The 19,409-nt window shown below is 43.2% G+C and overlaps 1 protein-coding gene across 2 annotated transcripts in view; it reads left to right on the top strand.

Annotated features, from left to right (window-relative positions):
* Positions 1 to 19,409, top strand: part of GRIA3 (glutamate ionotropic receptor AMPA type subunit 3) — a 194,744-nt gene that overhangs the window by 90,104 nt on the left and 85,231 nt on the right. Inside the window, exons 4-5 of one of the 2 annotated variants that reach the window (XM_035112435.2) lie at positions 80 to 267; positions 16,566 to 16,619. In XM_035112435.2, coding sequence (XP_034968326.1) covers positions 80 to 267; positions 16,566 to 16,619 — 242 coding nt within the window. The remainder of the gene's footprint in view (positions 1 to 79; positions 268 to 16,565; positions 16,620 to 19,409) is intronic. The other variant, XM_035112434.2, reaches the window with a different exon arrangement.

Genomic DNA, 19,409 nt, shown 5'->3' with positions numbered 1-19,409 from the left:
TTCTTTCCTTCTTTGTTTTTAAATCAATTTGTCCCCACTTTCTGTTTTTAAGTCTTCTTTCCCCCTTTTCTTTCCCCAGGATTTTCCATTCTTCAGGCAATTATGGAAGCCGCCGTGCAAAATAATTGGCAAGTGACTGCCCGATCCGTGGGAAGCATAAAAGATGTTCAGGAGTTCAAGGCAATCATTGAGGAAATGGACAAGCGGCAGGAGAAAAGATACTTGATTGACTGCGAGGTTGAAAGAATAAACACCATTTTGGAACAGGTAGGTGATGGGCAAAGAACTTCCCTTTTTGTAATGGGCATATCATTGTGCAACAGTTTTATGCATAATGCACATTGCACTCCACCTTACCGGATGTGTGAATTGAAGGATTGGGCTGCCTGCTGTTGTTACCAAGCATTGTGAGCCATCCTGTATTGGGCCTGCAGCACCACTGTTGCCTATTCAGAAGAAAATTATGTTGGAGAGAGAGATTTGGGAGAGATTTGGGAGAGGCGCGGGTGGCGCTGTGGGTTAAACCACAGAGCCTAGGGCTTGCCGATCAGAAGGTCAGCGGTTCAAATCCCTGCGACGGGGTGAGCTCCCGTTGCTCGGTCCCAGCTCCTGCCAACCTACATAGCTGCCAAGTTTTCCCTTTTCTCGCGAGGAAGCCTATTCAGCATAATGGAAAATCCCTTTTAAAAAGGGATAACTTGGCAGCTATGCCAACCTAGCAGTTCGAAAGCACGTCAAAGTGCAAGTAGATAAATAAGTACTGCTACAGCGGGAAGGTAAATGGCGTTTCCGTGTGCTGCTCTGGTTCGCCAGAAGTGGCTTTGTCATGCTGGCCACATGACCTGGAAGCTGTACGCCGGCTCACTCGGCCAATAATGCAAGATGAGTGCTGCAACCCCAGAGTCAGTCACAACTGGACCTAATGGTCAGGGGTCCCTTTACCTTTACCTACTCTCCAAAAGCAGAGTTAAGCACAATGTTATTGTTCCAAGCACATTAAAACTTTGTTAGATTTATATTGGCTCTTATCCACCTTTAAACAAACATTCACCACAAAAATATCTAGGCCAGAATAAATCACAGAAACTTACCTTTGCAGATAAGTGACTGTTTTACTCATAGGGTTTCTAGAAGTTGCATCAAATGAGTCTCCATCTGCTGGCAGTAAAATAAAGATAAAAAATATTCCAGATGACTTAAAAATAAATGTACTTGGTTTTCTTACCAAAAGGATCATATACTATTTGGGTTAGCAAACATACAGGGTTTTACAGAGATTCAATTCATTTACATGCAGCATTTGCTGAGTTCGGAGAACAAACAAAAAGGGGGGGAAATAAGGAGGCAAAAGCTGCTGGGAGCAAGCAAAGCAGTACTCGCTGGCAACATGAGCTCATGGCTCACTTTAACCCCTTTTTTACATGCAAGGGTGAATCAGTAACAATTTACTGCACCATCACTTTTTGTTCATTCATTATTTAAAGCATGTTTACCTTGATCTTCAGACAAAAAGCCCTATTCCTTTTTTCCTAGCAATGGCTTTTGCAGCCTGGCATGATGGTGGAGTGATGTAGTGCTGGCGTTCTGACCTTGGGGGTGATTCCTATCCCATGTGGCTGTGCTGACAGCTGAGCAAAACTCATGAGACCCTAATTATCACCCAATATGGGCTCTCAGGGACAGGCCTCCACTGCAGAGAGTGAAGACTTCACTCCCATGGGAAGCTGCTTTATACTTAGACTATTAATCCATCTGGTTCAATGTTGTCTTCAATGAGTGGCAGCTGCTCTCCTGGATTTCAGGGAAACCTTACCTTGAAATACTGGGGAATGAAGATACAAAGCATGTTCTAATACTGAGCTATGGTCCTTTCCCAACTGTGCCCTGTTGTGACAACACAGCTCTCATAATTCTGCATTTGAGATCATTATTTCTAAATAGGGTTGTTAGAGAGGGCTGTTTGTTTGTTTGTTTGTTTGTTTGTAGGTTGGGGAAAGAGCTAGCAGAATATGCACTGGACTGTTTTTAAAGCTTGATCTGTGGCAATTTGGAATACAATAAAATCATTGGATTAAAAGTGCACCATATGATAGATTATGAACCACCAGGGTTGTCCTCCTGCACTTTCTGTGAAATGTCATCAGTGCTCATGGCGCTATCTAAATAATATATGAAGAATTCAATTTATTGAATCAAGTATTCGACTTTACAGCTTGGAATTTAATGGAAAGTCACAACTGCAGCCGAACTGTAAATTTGTTTACTAGGAAATCAGTATCACTAAGTTCAGCAGGGCTTTCATTCCTGGGAAGCATGCTTAGGTTTGTTGCCTAAAATTTCACAGAGCATTAGCATATTTTCCTGAGCAAATTTTCCATTATTGACTGATGGCAAACTAGCCTCCCCGCTATAAGCAATTCGGGAGAAGCGCTGAAGATGTGAATTGGTTCCGACAGCATTCAGCTCCAATCAAGCTGTGTGTTGAATCTGCATGGGTAACTGGGGAGCTTGGGTCATACATATCCTGCTGCTTTTGAACTTAGCAGGAACATTGCAAGAGAGCCATGATGTTGAATTGCATTGCAAAAAGCTAAGCTTTTTGGTGATGATTGGGAATTACCCATAAACATCCTTGGTTGTATTTTTTTATCTGATTTACACTGAAGATCCTATTGGTTCATCTTCTGATCCTTTCATACAGATGTAGCAGAACTGCAGGTTTCTCAACCTGAAAGACCTGGAATAGGATCCTTTCCAAACAATGGTACTGATCCCTGGCATTACTGGGAATCTGAACTAACAGTTATGAATTTAGCTCACACATGCTACATAGAACCCCAAAAGGGTTTGGCGGTTTGATAGTAGGGATGGGGAATAATTATGATTTAGTTCATATTGAAAGACTAACCTACTTAATTCTCACTTTCCGAAAAAGTACACAGAAACACAGCCATCTTTTAAAATTCTTACTCCTCTGAAAGTTGGGATGCAGTTCTTTAATCAAGTAAAGTGTACAAAAGGGAAAATGGAAATTGGGACAGAAGTGCTATCATTTTGATTCATAAAACTAATGCAATAAATCACATGTCTGAATGCACCGAGGAAAAACTAAAATTATATTGAGAAGAGGGAGCAGACTTTCACTCTATTGCTCTAGAAGGCAAGATCAGAAGCAGTCGGTTTCTAACTACTGTGGACCAGGAAAAAGACCTTGGGGTCTTATTGGATGGCTCCATGAAGATGTCAACCCTGTGTGTAGCAGCTGTGAAAAATGGGTGGCAGCTGTTGGAAAAAGTGCATTCTAGGGATCATTAGGAAAGGGGTTGAAAATGAAATTGTCATTGTCATAAGGTCATTATGCACATGTATTGTAAGCCTGCACTTGGAATACTATGTACAGTTCTGGAGAAGATGAACAGGGAGAAGTCTGTGATAATACTAAAACTGATAAATCCAATGAAACTGAATGTTGAAAGATTCAAGACAAAACGAATGAAACTACTGTGGAACCTTGGTTTTTTAATGCAATCCATTCCAGAAGACTGTTCAAGTTCCGAAACATTCAAAAACCAAGAACTCAATATGGAAGCCTCAAAACGGAAAAATTAACACGAAAAACTCAATACGGAAGCATTCAAAAAGAGAAGCATTTAGGTGGAAACAAGGGACCCAGGTGGCGCTGTGGTTAAACCACTGAGCCTAGGGCTTGCTGATCAGAAGGTCAGCGGTTCGAATCCCTGTGACGGGGTGAGCTCCCGTTGCTTGGTCCCAGCTCCTGCCCACCTAGCAGTTTGAAAGCACATCAAAATGGAAGTAGATAAATAGGAACCGCTACAGCGGGAAGGTAAACGGCGTTTCCATGTGCTGCTCTGGTTTGCCCGAAGCGGCTTTGTCATGCTGGCCACATGACCTGGAAGCTGTACGCCGGCTCCCTTGGCCAATAATGCGAGATGAGCGTGCAACCCCAGAGTCGGTCACGACTGGACCTAATGGTCAGGGGTCCCTTTACCTTTACCTTTACCTATGGTGGAAACAGCTACCAATGGCATGATGACTATATGCTACTTCCAGGATCAGAGACACCATATTATTGCTTCACTGTCGAATGCAGTATACGCCTGGATCCCAGCTGTTGGGAAGGGTGCTGTTACACTTAGGCACTGATTGCACGCTTCCTAGAGGCATCACTCCCTCTAATAGCAAACTTGTGATGAGTACCAAAAGGACTGGTGTCAAAGCAGGGCTAGGAGGAAACAAGAGCTGTCTCCAATCAGGTGCCATCAAGATATTTAGAACTATTAAATTCGCTCCCACCAGAAGTAGCAATGGCCACCAATGTGGATGGCTTTAAAGGGTCTTTAGACAAATTCATGATGGACAAGACTGTCAATGGTTACTAGCCATTCAGGCTGTGCTCTGTGTCCACTGTCAGAGGCAGTATGTCTCTGAACACCAGTTGCAGGGAAACACACTCAGGCCCTGCTTGCAAGCTTCCCAGTGGCATGTGATCAGCCACAGTGAGAATAGGATGCTGGTCTGTGTGCGATTTTGGCCTTGCCTAGAAAGGTTCTGTCCTTAATAGCCAGGATGCTGCTGCTACTCCACTGCTGCCAGTATGCTTCCAAGCACAATTCAAAGTGTTGGTGCTGACCCTTTGAACCCTAAGCAGCCTCAGCCCAGTATACCTGAAGGAGCACCTTCACCCCCATTGTTCAGCCCAGACACTGAGGTCCAGCACCGAGAACCTTCTGGAGGTTCCCTCCTTGCGAGAAGTGAGGTTATGGGGAACCAAGCAGAGGGCCTTCTTGGTAGTGGTGTCCACCCTGTGGAACACCCTTCCATCTGATGTCAAATAAATAAACAACTATCTGATGTTTAGAAGACATCTGAAGGCAACCCTGTTTAGGGAAGTTTCTAATAACTGATGTTTTAATGTATTTTTAATCTTTTGTTGGAAGCCAGCCAGATGGGCAGGGTATAAATAATAATTTATTATTATTATTATTATTATTATTATTATTATTATTATTATTATATCTTCCACCTGATGTGCTCAACTCATTCTGCCTAGTGGCAGCAATCTGCCCTAAGATCTGCCCTTGCTTTCCCAGACAGGATTGATCTACCCCTGGGTTTACTTGCTGTGTGGTTTACATTTTCTTTCTTTGAAAGTGTTTGCTTCCTTATTTCCAGCTCAACTCCTTATCACCACACAAGGTAAATAAATAAATAAGACAATCTCAGGGAAATTTTAAACACTTCTTAGATCTCTGCATAGGGATAGTCAAGGGGAAAGGAGAGGTCCTTTCTTCTTGGCAACTGTGTTTGGCTGATAATGCAGCACTGTGGGGTGGGATTACTCTGGATTTGCATATTTTGGATTGTCTTTTTCCGTTAAGCTTAGAAGAGAATTTACCCAGCCAAAGGAAAGGAAAGCAAGCAAAAGAATTGAAATGAATTATATATGCCGTTGGTGCTTTTCGCTTTCTCTGGAGAATGAGTTTAGCATGTGCTTTCACACATTCTTGATCACTATGGCACCATTTCTTAGACATTTAAAATGGGAGGTTCATTTCACTCTTATGTCTTGAAGATTTTATTTTTTTATTTTTTTAAAAGCTAGAATTAGCCATTGTGTGAGTCAAGCCCAGAATGCCTTATTTGGATGCAGACCAAGGTAGGTCCCAAATCAATGTAAGACGAAGTCCAGCATAGCTAACTTGAATTCCTTTGGTTTCAGCCCACAACTCCTTCAGAGGCATAATGGGAGAAGTCTTCTCTGAGAGTGGTTCATTTTGCATGGTGTGGAAACAGTGGGCAGGGAGAGTTTTCTCCTCCCTATCTCATTAGCACTAGAACTTGGATTCACCCAATGAAACTAATTGGTGATTGAGTCAGGACAAACAAAGGGAGTCACTTCACCCAGTGCCTAACTCGTTTATGAGATGTGCTGCCACAAAAAGAGGTGGTGACAATCACTTGGATTTGAAGGCGTTAAAGGAGGACATGACACACTCATTGCTACTTTTAAAACAGTGAAGGGGGGACTGTAAAGGACATTTTCTAATGAATGTAGTAGATGGAGCATAACAATATGTCATAGGGCCCTGAGTAACAACAGTTAGTATGTGAATGTGGATAGAATGAAGGAGCATATTCCTGTCTTATACTGAGTCAGATACTTGGTTCTTTACCCTCAATACTGTCCACATTCAGCCTGGAGCCTCTCTTGGTTTTAACTGGAGTTTTCAGGAACTGAACCTGGCATCTTCTGCATACAAAGCAAGTGCTCTATCACTGAGCTATGGCCCTTCCCAGTCACGTCCCGCATCTCCTCCAAAAGAAAATATAGAAACTGTGATTTAACAGGTACAGGCAGGTGCCAGAAAAAATAGAGGCAGGCCCTGGTAGATATGGACAGTTGAGATATAAGGCTGCAAACGAGAATGCTCCTGTGAAATATAAGCAGTGCTGTTTGCATTTACATCAGTTATAGTCTGGAAGGCTACCCCCAGTCTGCACATATGGGACTTGTGCAGCCCTACGTGGAGATGATGGGGAATGAAACTGAAACTTTCTGCATGCAAAGATGTTACTCTAGCACTGAGCTTCAGCCCCGTCCCCTGCTTCACAGGCACACCACTGTTTTCACCTGTGAAACATTGCATGGCAATGGCAGACTCCAGGCTTTAAAATTTCAGTGCTGCCCTGTGCAGTGCCACCTCTTACCTTTTGTTTTTCATCATTGTTGCAGCACCCAATGCAAGCAAACTGGACACAAAATGCTGCAACATGGAAAAACAGCAGGAAAAAAACCCATACCCAAAATTGTGTGGGTATGTGCTTCCCTCATCAGCCACCCCATCAGTTAAAAATGGGTTCCTGCATCAGCCACTACTGTGCTTGCTCACAGAGAGAAGCTCTTACTGTCTCCCCTCCGTTCAGAGTGGAAGGGAAGGTCGTTGTCCAATCCTAGCTTCCAATAAAATGTTGGCATTTTTTAGGGGAAGGGAAGACAAAAAATGGCCAAGCAGGAAACTGTTTCCTGTGCATTGTGGGCTTTTGAAGGGATATGTACTGAAGTAGTGGTGGGCACACTGGCACAGATGCTACATTGAGCACCCCTGCTGTAAGCCTAAAAAAACTCAGTGGTTCCATGCAAGCAAATCCTGTGTTCCAGTCCTAACATTTACATCTTTGTTCAGCTTAAAATGAAAGATCATACATGTTGTTCTCTTTGTAGGCATTACCTTAATTTCTGCATCTGTCTCTCAACTCAAGCATTGGGGTGGAAACTTCACTCGCAAGTAGAGTCACTCCTTAATTAGTTTCCAAGGCAACCTCTGGAAAAAAGAGGAACTTGGTTAAACTGAGTAGGAGAAAGCAGATGAAAACATGGCAATGTCAAATGATAAGATAATGCCCTAAGAATCGGCTTTTTGCAAGTAGCTCGGTAGATGGAGCGTTTGCTCCATGTGCAAAAGATCCCAAGTTCAATCCCCAGCATCTGCAAGAATGATTTCAGAAGATCCCTGATTGAAAATCGGAACAGCCTCTACCAATCAGTATTGACAGTACTGAGCTAGCTGAACCAATGACCTGACTCAGTAGAAAGCAGCTTCCTATTCTGCAATAGCTCTTCCTTCCAATGAATGTGTCCAGAACAAAGAGGTGAAAATCTCCTCCTGCCTTTGTCCCACTTGGTTCTTGTGTTACACTTCATATAGTTCTAGGTTCTCCTATGTAGAAAAAGTGACGCATGAATTACATGTGAGCAAATGCAAAGCTACCAACCCCCCACCCCCAACTGCTTCCTTGCAAGTAAATCTGCCAGTGGGTAAAACCCCCAACCATTACATGTTATGGTTCAGGTTTTTCCAAGGAGCAATCTTCCATTTACTTTATCTATTAAATGTATTTGTATTCCACTCACAGTTTGTTCCGGTGCCTCTGGGTAACCTACATAGCCTGCTTTCCTTATATTGTCACATCAACTTTTTGAGGTAGATTAGGACGAGAGTGAGTGAGTTGCTCAAGGGCTCCCAGTGAAAGATGTCAACTACATAAATTAACTCTGCCCCCTTAACAGCAGGTGGGCATATAAAAATTAAAATTAAGTAGACAGGGATTTTTTTCTGGTACTGAGGAAGAGTAATAGGGAAAGTTCCCCAGGAACTAGCCAAAGTATTCTGAACTGTCACCCTTTCCAAGTAAGATGCAATCACATATCAGCAAAATCAGGTTGCATAATTTTAATTGATTGGGAAGTTTTACACAACAAGCCTGCTTCCTCCAAAAGGTTGGTATTTTTAAGCTAAAGAATAGGAGAAATGTGCTGAAAAATGTGGGATAGCGCTTGCTTTGGCTCCATGTCATTGAACATGTCTGCAAACAAATCAGAAGGAATGTTTATGAAATAGCTTGCAATATCTAATCTCCTGCACAAACAAAACAAGAGAAATGCTCAATAAATGGGTCATCAGGAAGTGCCCTGACATGAAAACTCTCTATCATTTTACATCCTACTTGCTGCTCCTAGAGAAGTTGTAAGTTAGGTTTCCTAAAACCACAGCTGGGCAGAATGCTATTATCTCAGAAATAACATTTTTGGAAATAGTGCTGCCTTAGATGAATCCCATTCTTGATCAATTCCCCAGGGTTATATTAAGTTTGCCCAGCTGATCTCATCCTCTGTTATAGCCTTCACCATCCTGGTTCACCCCTGGAGTTTTGGACTACAACTCCCATCAACCCCAAGCAGCATGACCAATTGTCGGGGATGATGGGAGTCCTGTCCAAATCATTGTGCAGGAACCAGATTGGGGGAGTCTGCTCTAATTGTCTCAAAAACAACAACACGGGAGTGCCTAGAAAGCCTAGCATACAGAAAAATCTTCTTTAAATGCCTTGATTTCAATGTGAATGTTAAATGCACATTTTGGCTATTTGCTAGATGTCACCGTTAGCGCTGCAGTCATAAAAGAAGAGCAGCCTATTCGTTTTTAAAAATAAAATAATGAACTAAAACAAAAAATGGTAGACCACACAGAAGGTTCTAGTGAAAACAAAGAAAGAAAGAAAAAAGACTGTAATCAGACTATGCTTCTTTGGGTGCATCTTACAACCATTTTCAGTAACCCATAAAAACTGCTGTCTGTCCATTGGAATAGTACCTCATTGTATGGTGCTTCTGCAGAATGAGAAAAATGCATTGGAGCAGGTCGATCTCTCATTGCCACCCCTGCTTAAGAGGCATATTTCTATGAGTTGTCACTTACTGCAAAACCCATGAAAATCTTTAGCAATGCCATGTGTCATCTTCAATATTTTATCTGGTGGAGAAATATAATGGGCTCAGGAATATCTGAAATGTCACCTTTGGAAGCGGCAAATAGAAAAAAGAAAACACGGCAGCAAATGGTTTAACCCTCATTTTAAAAGATAAGCATGGATCATTAGGCATTGATAGATCTGGGGAGCTGAACGCAATGCATTCACCATGTCTATCCTATATCCCTCAGTAAAACTATTGTTGAGACAGTTCCAAGGCTGGCACTAGGCCCTCAGAACAGGAGGGACCTCCATGCCCCACTTTCCCTGGCCGACCCCATCATATCTGCTTTTCTTCCTTTCTATTCTAGAAAATTGTGTGAATGATACAGTTCTCTGTAGTCCTGGTGGTTTTTCAGCATCACCCACCCTCCAAATACCCCAATGTTTTCCATACCACTTAACAGCAACAAACACACTTCCATCATATCAGAGGCCCATCTTTGTCCCAGGAATTCCCAGTGTGTTGAGGGAAAACAAAGATGGTGGCTGGGAAGCTTCTGAGATGAGAGTTCAATGTCTGTTACTGAGCATCAACAAGGGAAGGGAGGATGAAAAGCCATAAGGGCTGCAGAGCAATTAGACTCTACCACCAAATTTCCATAACCAGGTGATTAAAAAAAAAGCTCTTTCTTTCCTCTTAAAACACCCCATAAACTTGAGAGGATGATCTGGGTTCCACTGAGTTCCACTGGGCACCATTGCTGGCACCAGCATTGTACAGTTATATAACATACCTACAAGTTGGAAATTATGAAATTCATCCAAGGGCAGGGGAGAGAGCAGATCAGTTCTGTATGCCACTAGATTTCTTATGAAGTACAGTGGTACCTAGGTTTACCAATTTAATCCGTTCCGGAAGTCCGTTCTTAAACCGAAGCATTCTTAAACCAAGGAGTGCTTTCCCATAGCAGCGGGGGACTCAATTTACAAATGGAACAAACTCAACAGGAAGCAAAACACGTTCTGCTTCCAAGGCAAAGTTCACAAAACCAAAACACCTACTTCCGGGTTCGCAGCATTCTTAATCCAAGTTCATAAACTAAGCTGTTCTTAAACCAAGGTACCACTGTATTAATTTCTTAAGGGTTAATGTTTCCTAGTTCTGCTGGATTGTTTCCTATTTCTGCTGGATCTCTCAGCGACCTTTGACACCATAGACCATAACATCCTTCTGGACCGTCTAGAGGGGCTGGGAGCTGGGGGGCACTGTCATACCGTGGTTCTGCTCCTTCCTCCTGCGCCGTGTTCAGAAAGTGGTGTTGGGGGATGAGTGTTCAGACCCCTGGGCACTCACTTGTGGGGTGCCTCAGGGTTCCGTTCTCTCCCCCATACTTTTTAATATCTATATGAAGCCACTGGGAGAGATCATCAGGGGGTTGGGGCTGGGTGTTCATCAGTATGCAGATGACACCCAGCTCTACCTTTCTTTTAAATCAGAACCAGTGAAGGCGGTGAAGGTCCTGTGTGAGTGCCTGGAGGCGGTTGGAGGATGGAAGGCGGCTAATGGATTGAAGTTGAATCCTGACAAGACAGAAGTACTGTTTTGGGGGGACAGGAGGCGGGCAGGTGTGGAGGATTCCCTGGTCTTGAATGGGGTAACTGTGCCCCTGAAGGACCAGGTGCGCAACCTGGGAGTCATTTTGGACTCACAGCTGTCAATGGAGGCACAGGTTAATTCTGTGTCCAGGGCGGCTGTCTACCAGCTCCATCTGGTACGCAGGTTGAGACCCTACCTGCCCGCAGACTGTCTCGCCAGAGTGGTGCACGCTCTGGTTAAGTCTCGCTTGGACTACTGCAATGCGCTCTACCTTTGAAGGTGACCCGGAAACTACAATTAATCCAGAATGCGGCAGCTAGACTGGTGACTGGGAGTGGCCGCCCAGTACGTTTCCGAGCACAATTCAAAGTGTTGGTACTGACGTTTAAAGCCCTAAACAGCCTTGGTCCTGTAAACCCGAAGGAGCGCCTCCACCCCCACCATTCAGCCCAGACACTGAGATCCAGCACCGAGGGCCTTCTGGCGGTTCCCTCATTGCGAGAAGTGAGGTTACAGGGAACCAGACAGAGGGCCTTCTAGGTAGTGGCACCCGCCCTGTGGAACGCCCTCCCAGCAGATGTCAAGGCAATAAGTAACTATTCTACTTTCAGAAGACAGCTGAAGGCGGCCCTGTTTAGGGAAGTTTTTAATGTTTGATGCTGTACTGTTTTTAATATTCGTTTGGAAGCCGCCCAGAGTGGCTGGGGAAACCCAGCCAGATGGGCGGGGTATAAATAATAAATTGTTGTTGTTGTTGTTGTTGTTGTTATCATCATCATCATCATCATTATAAAGAAAAAGGCTTCTGTTGTTGTTTACCTGCCTGTCTTGCACAATCAAAATAAATAAGCTGGCTAAGCTAAGGAGCTGAACAAAGATTCTCTGCTCTCATTGTAACAATTCTGTCAGTTTTCCCTCTAGGTTGCTAGACTCAAAAAAATGTATACACAGTTGAAAAGATTTATATGTTCTGCTTCTGTATTTCTGCTTTGTGGAAAGGCATTATCAAATTCATTTGCTCCTGTAGGGCCAACGCCAGTGTGGCTGATTGGTTCTGATAAGCTTGCCTCTCTTTCCATTCAGATTGCTGCAATGTTTTCACAGGCTTACATGCCGTTAGCTCTAGGCTAGGAAGATGTGCTGAATTCTAAAAGTACTATTAGGGCCTAATTAAGTCATTTTCCCTCTAACGAGCTTCGATTTCACCACATATATAAAACAAAACCTGATAACTTTCTTCTGGAAATGCTGCTATTTTCTCAAGCAGGGATTTGGCCGCTGCTGCACAGTGATCTTAGAACCACATGGTGCTTTCAGACTCTCTGCAGGAAATCTATTAGATTTCACAGAAGCTACACAGAGTGTCAGGTGCCCTGTGCCATGGACACAGCAAGGCAGGGCTGGGTAGGGCAACATCAGAGCAATGAACTGAACAGACGTGGTGGAATAAGGAGGAAGTTTCAGGGTGCAGTTTCAGGGTGCCAGGGGTGCCAACTTGAATAAAATATTGGGGGGACCCAGGTGAGAACCCGCCCTGCACAATCAATCACAAGATGCAGCAGGCACACACCATTTGAATGGCAGGGTCCATCAATTGAGGGGGAGCCCTGAAATATTTTCTTGGGGGGCTGAAACGACCTCATCCCCAAGAGGTTGGCTCCAATGCTACCAGTAATGTATGGTGAGGCACCCAGCATGCCTGGTCCCTTCCTCATTATTGGGAGTGCCTTTTAAGTCAATCAACCCTTTTTAAAAGAGAAAAAAGGATTCTGTTCTCTGTAAGTTGTTATTGGTTTGGTTGACACCAACCATCTTGTTCTACCTAATCACTTTGCTTTACTGACTTCGAAACTTGCAGAGTGTGTATGCAACGGTTGCCATATTTCAAACATATTTCAAATCATATTTCATTGCCATGATCCTACACTTTGTCGGCGGGAAACTCCCCACCGGAGTAGAAATCATATATTGAACAGATGGAAAGCTCTTCAATCTGAACAGGCTGAAAGCAAAAAAGTAAGGTTACCATAACTTCCGTCATAGAGCTTCAGTATGCTGATGACAACGTAGTGTGCGCATGCTCAGAGGATGACCTCCAAACCATCCTAAATATCTTTGCAGAAGCTTATGAAAAGCTTGGCCTATCACTCAACATCCAAAAAACCAAAGTGCAGCACCACAAATCCAACTCAGTGGTGTAACGTTGGAAAATGTAGATCACTTCTCCTACCTGGCTGTTACCTTTCCACAAGGGCCAACATTGATGCCGAAATCCAGCATCACCTGAGCTATGCGAGTGTGGCTTTCTCCCGAATGAAGTGCAGAGTATTTGAGGACCGGGACATTCGCAGGGAAACCACAAAGCTATTGTACTACCATGCTTGTGAAACATGGACCACTTAAAAATGGAAAGCGTAATGCTGGTGGTCAACAAAAGAGGTTGTACTACCAACCTTACTACAGTGGTACCTCACAAGGCGAATGCCTCGCGCAATGAAAAACTCGCAAGACAAAAGTGTTTTGCGGTGTTTTTGGTGACTCGCAAGATGAAGTTTTCTATGGCCGTGCTTCGCAAGATGATTTTTTTTCCCAGGGTTTTTTGTTTTTGTTTTGTTTTGTTTGCCACAGCAAACCGCGCTTCACAAGACAACATTATTGCAAGATGAAGCGACTCGCAGAACAAATTAATTTTGTCTTGCGAGGCACCACTGTATATGCTTGTGAAACATGGACCACTTATAAATGCCATCTCCAACTCCTCGAAAGATTCCATCAACGGTGTCTCCGAAAAATTTTACACATCACTTGGGAAGACAGGCGAACTAATATCAGTGTACCGGAAGAAGCAAAGATCACCAGTGTTGAAGCAATGATTCTTCAACATCAACTTCGTTGGACTGGTCATGTTGTGCGGATGCCTGATGATCATCTTCCAAAGCAACTACTCTATTCCAAACTTAAAAATGGAAAGCGTAATGCTGGTGGCCAACAAAAGAGGTTTAAAGACTGTCTCAAGGCAAATCTTTACAAATGTAGTATAAACACTGACAACTGGGAAACACTGGCCTGTGAGCGCTCTAGTTGGAGAACAACCTTTACCAAAGGTGACATAGGCTTAGAAGACACTCGATCTCAGGACGCAAAGGAGAAACGTGCTAAGAGGAAGGCACGCTTGGCAAATCCACACCATGATCAACTCCCGCCTGGAAACCAATGTCCCCACTGTGGAAGGATGTGTGGATCCAGAATTGGCCTTCACAGTCACTTATGGACTCATTGTTAAAATCGTGTTTATGGAAGACAATCTTACTCATCTACGAGTGATCGCCAAAGAAGAAGATTTCAAACAGTGAAAGTTGTTGACCTTTTTGGGGCAAAGTTGTTGGGCTTTGGGGGCAAAAATGCACAAAAAAAATTTCACTTTTAAAGCTATTTTTTATGGGAAGTCGGCAAAACAGCTCTGCCAACATAGGCTGCTATACGTCCAGATTTTCCTGGACATTTTGCCCTAATTTGCACCTGGACACTGCTGCAGTATTCTGGATATGTCCAGGAAATCCCAGACATATGGTAACCCTAGTGTATACGTGCACGTGCAATTGTTAACGTACTCCTGGTATTCTTATTGTGCAGCTGAGCACATCATTTAAAAAAAAACCTCAGATATGCAATCAAAACAGCTTTGCCAAATAGAGGGTAATTAATGAACTGTTTGCCGTTTGCACATAGAAATGACTGGATTCGGCTGTGTGGGTAGCAGACATTCAAAGAGCAGCTGCAAAAGATTGTTCCCACTTAATCCTGGCAAGAGAAAGGCAAACTAAATGTAATAACATGGCATTTTCTATGTAGAAGCAGAGGGAAAGGTAGGGTGGGTTCTGTTATTTTCCTCCAATAGAATTATCTGTCTCTGAAATCTAAATGAGCACTACTTCATTCTGATTATTAACTTTGCCTTCCAGTATATATTTTGAAAAGTTGTTTGTCCATCTGCTATGCATTTGAACACCTCTTAAGATCATGCCACCAAAATCTGCACATATCAGAGATTAGGAATTTGTGAAGCTCCAGATCTTCTTGGACCGTAGGTCCCATCAATTCTGACTGAGGCTAATGGCTGTTAGAGTTCAACAACATCTGGAGGGCCCCAGGCTTCCCATCCCTTGTCTGTATAAAAATATAAAAGTATATTATTTGGGGACAGGTTACTGACTGTTCTGATTGGCAAAGGTTGACCAAGGTCTCAGGACTAACAGCCTTTGTAACTGGAGGTGCCATGGACTGAAACTGAATCCTTCTGCATGCAACATCTACTGCTGAGCCACTGGTTTACAATTTTGTCTAACTTCACAGTTATGGAACACATACGTTTAGTCAATTCTGTATTACACATGTATGTGTATAAATATATACTACATGCAAGATTCAAAAGAAAGAGATAACATTACGGAACAGACTCTCCTGTTTCCTACACATTTTTCTGGTGTGGTTTCCAGGTATCACATTTGGACTGCAGGCTGGATGTTGGTCATCCATTATGCTTTGAACCTGTGAGTGTGGCAAAGGCTTTGTCCTTATAGAGGTTACCAACCTAGCTTAATTACTCACTCTGCCAATAATAACTGCTTTGTGCTGACCAATAAAACACAGGGACAGTGCTGCAGAGGCAAAAACTCTGGAAAAGATGAACAGCTTTGTTTAAAGTACTTAACAACACATGCCTCATTCCTTAACAACTCAGGGAGATTTCTCCATAGAAACCTAACCACATATCTTGAGTCATTGTGTTGTTCTGCACCAAGAACTTCCAAGGTTCCCAGGAGTTCCCAGTGTGGCTCAAGGAGATATGGAAGCCTTCTCTGTGGTCTTTTGCCTGTTCTGTAGATACAAGTCAACACTTAGATGCCACTGTCACCAAGCAATGGATGTTCATTTGTGAAGTTGCCCTAAGTATAGGTTGCCAAGAGAGCTTGTTGAGCTTCCATCTTGGGGAGGAAAGTGAGAAGTGTCACTTGGACAAAAGCTGGGGAGCGGCCATTGTTCAGTTGCATGCAGATGGTCACAAGTTCAATCCTATCATCTCTAGTGAAGGCTAGGAGATAACTCTTTCTGAACCATTGGAGAGCCACTGCTAGTCATTGTGGATAATACAGTGGTGGGTAGACCAGTGGTTTGATTCAGTATGTTCCTATGCAGGATTCACATTAAGGTGTTCCTACCACCACCACCACCACCACCACCCCAAAGATCTGTAGACTCCGTGTTTCTTTTGCAGTCAGCAGTTCCAAGCAGAGATCTATGCAAGACTAGACAGAGATTAATATGTTGCTTACATGAACAATGTGTTCTATACCCAGTCAAGGAATCCTCACCATTCTCAGTATCTGTGCAAGGCTAACATGACCTGGGGAATAGGCACCCATGATCACAAAGTAGAAAATCTACCATCAGATACATTCCAGCACAAGGTTCCATTCATTTCAAAAACAGAATTTTCATGGGAGAAGTCCTTTCTTGTGAGTTTTTGTGCAGCACTTCCCTGCGTGGAAGGCAATGTGAATAGCAGAGGTCACCACAGAAATCCTTGCACGTGTGCCTCAAAGTCAACATCACCTTATGCTTGCCTTTTTATTCATGTGGAATTTCCTGCAGCTAAATAATGTGTCTTTTTTCCCTTTCTTTATCCCTTATACAGGTTGCAACCCTTAGTAAACATTCCAGAAGTTATCACTACATGCTTGCTAATCTGGTAAGACCTTCTGTCTCTCTCTCCCTCCCTCTCTCTCTATCTATTTATCTATCAATGTAGGAGATTTAGCATGACTGCAGGAAATAACATAGTGACCTTTAAGTCATGCCATTCCTAATTGCCCAAGCAAACTGAAGGATGGTCACTAGAATCTGATGAATTGTGTGCAACTAGTTCCATATTCCCAGGATTAATGTTTCAAACCACCTCACTCTTTAGAATAAAAGCAAGAGTGGTACACCAGCCAGGAAGCTAGCTTAGCAGCCCTTCCCCATCCAGTGAGCTGCTTCTGATGAAGACATCCTATCCAGATCACAAGAAGCAATCCTTACACTCAACCCTAAGCAATTCAGGCTGTATCTGGAGCCCTCTGTCCAGTTCACAAGACAATGACAAAGTGGAATAGGTCTAGAGGTGGGTGACTAGGGCCTCAGCTGCACTATACATTAAAAGCATCATTATACCACTTTAAAGAGTGAGCTTCCCCCAAATAATCCTGGGAACTGTAGGTTGTTAGAGGGGCTGAGAATTGTTTGGATGTCCCTTTTCCCCTCACAAAGCTACCATCTCCAGAGTTCCCCACGAAGAGGGATTGACAAACCACTATGAGAATTGAAGTACTTCTTTATATAGCACGCACAGTAGTTAACTATGGAATTCACCCTTTTGCCCGAGGCAGTGATGGTCACCAACTTAGAGGACTTTTTATATTTTTTTAAAAAGACAAATTCATGGCAGATAAGCCCTCAATGGCTACTGACCATAATGTCTAAACTCTCTCTCCACAGTCAGAAGAAGTGTGCTTCTGAACACCAGTTGCTGGAAACCACAGGAGAGGAGGTTGTTGCATTCTGGTCCTCCTTGCAGGTTTCATACAGCCATCTGGTTGGCTGCTGTGAGCACAGGATGCTGGACTAGATGGGCTGTTGGCCTGATCCAGCCAGGATCTTGTTATCCTCTCTTAAAATGAGCCCAGAAGGGAATAGGAAGTCAGTGAAGACTGAAATCTTGGCAAATTTCTTTTGTATTTAAGGGACATTTCAAAAAGGTTCCATCGAGCATGTGCAAAACTCAAGGCATTTCTAAAGCACCTATTTGAATCCTGGCCAGAATGTATTTTCCAGCCCTTGATGTGTGGCTTTGGAACAATGCTAGAACTGGGATGTCATGATCATTTGTACTCAGTGACTGCCTCTTGGCTTTTTACTGAAGCTTCCCTGCCCTAACAATCTGAAACTAATTCATAATTTGTATTTCATCTCAAATTATGCCACTGAGAATCCAGATCTCCTTTATAATGTTTCAACCTCACTGCTAAGAAGTACGACATTGTGCTTGGTTATTTTACAGTTGTTACGAAGACTCAAAGTTAATCCATAATTCTATCTTGCCAAGTTGTCAAGCTGCTTAACAATTCATTTGTCCAATTCCAGGCAGTACATCTAAAGCTTATTGTGGAGAGAGTAAGATATATCTTGTTTCATATATTAAATTTCATATATTTAATATATTTCATATATTAAATAACTAGGTATGGTGTCAGTCTATTTTTAAGAGGGCCAGCCCATTTTGGCACCTGAAATGAACCACAGGGAGCAAGGGGAAAGTGAAGGTCTACACCAGGAATAAGCAGGGATTAAAGTTCTACATCAGAAACAGGGGTGGAGGTGGGCATCAAATCAACCTTTGATGGTTGAAGTGTTAATCAAAGGCTGTTGCTTGAGGGAAAGGGGTCCACTCTAAATCATGGACAGGAGACCCCAGAAAGCAACCCCCACCATTTCCTCTTTAATGATTGGGGGGGGGGAGTCAGCAGGCTGCTATGGAAGCAGCATTTGAGGAGCCCTGCTGAGGTGTGCTCCAGTTGTTTCTGCCACCGCGGTGGTGGTCATGGTGGATGTATTCCTTGAAGGCCAGATCTATTGCCCCTGTGGATCCTGCCGCCCAAGGCGGTTGCCTCACTTTGCCTCATGACTAGGCCAGCCCTGATTTTTAACATATACTTTATAACAGGTTTTTCCCAAGGTTTTCTTCTTATGGCATGAGAGACAGACAGACAGAGAGAGAGAGAGAGAGAGTTTTGAAAGTCTTCTCTCCACTTCCCATGTGTTGCACGCCACCCTAATCTCTGAGCGGTGTGAGATTCCAGGGGTTCCAGGCGTTTACCCAGGGTTTCCTTGGGGAATGAGGCACAACAGACTGTGGTGTCTTTGTGATACATGGTTCATTTTCACATATATGCAACCTGAGCCTGCAATGGAGGTGTTTGCAGCACCAATACCCCAAAAGGGTCTTGCTCCTCCCATAGCCACAGCCTTGGTAGGGCCAGCCTGCAAGCACACACTGTTTGCTGAGATCCTTACAAAAGATGCTGGACTGTAGAAGTTGGCTAAATACAGCAATGCGTGATCTTAAGTGATGTGGGATTACTGAATCTGGATCAATTAAATTATTCCCACTCACCATTCACAAAAAGGGCCTGGTTAATGTAAAATAAAAAATATAAACAGGAAAGAGTATAATCAAGGTTATAAAACATAGGAGAGGTAAAAAAAGAAAGGTAGGATTTTCCTCATAAATAGAGAGCATATAATGTAGTAAAATAAAAGCAACAAAACACAGAATGAAAGCAAAATTTGTGATCTGGTGGGGGAAGAGAGTTTTGTATGTATTTGAATTTGACACTTAAGAAATGAAATCCCACCAAACAGCATAGAAATGTTCTCTACAATAGCCAGAGTCCACATAGCCTTAGACTATGACAAGAGGTTTAAGTTCTGTAGTGTCTTC

Source organism: Zootoca vivipara, chromosome Z (assembly GCF_963506605.1).
Source record: "Zootoca vivipara chromosome Z, rZooViv1.1, whole genome shotgun sequence".
Classification (NCBI taxonomy): domain Eukaryota; kingdom Metazoa; phylum Chordata; class Lepidosauria; order Squamata; family Lacertidae; genus Zootoca; species Zootoca vivipara.
The sequence above is the reverse complement of the archived record's forward strand: the minus strand, read 5'-3'. Positions and strand labels throughout refer to the sequence as shown.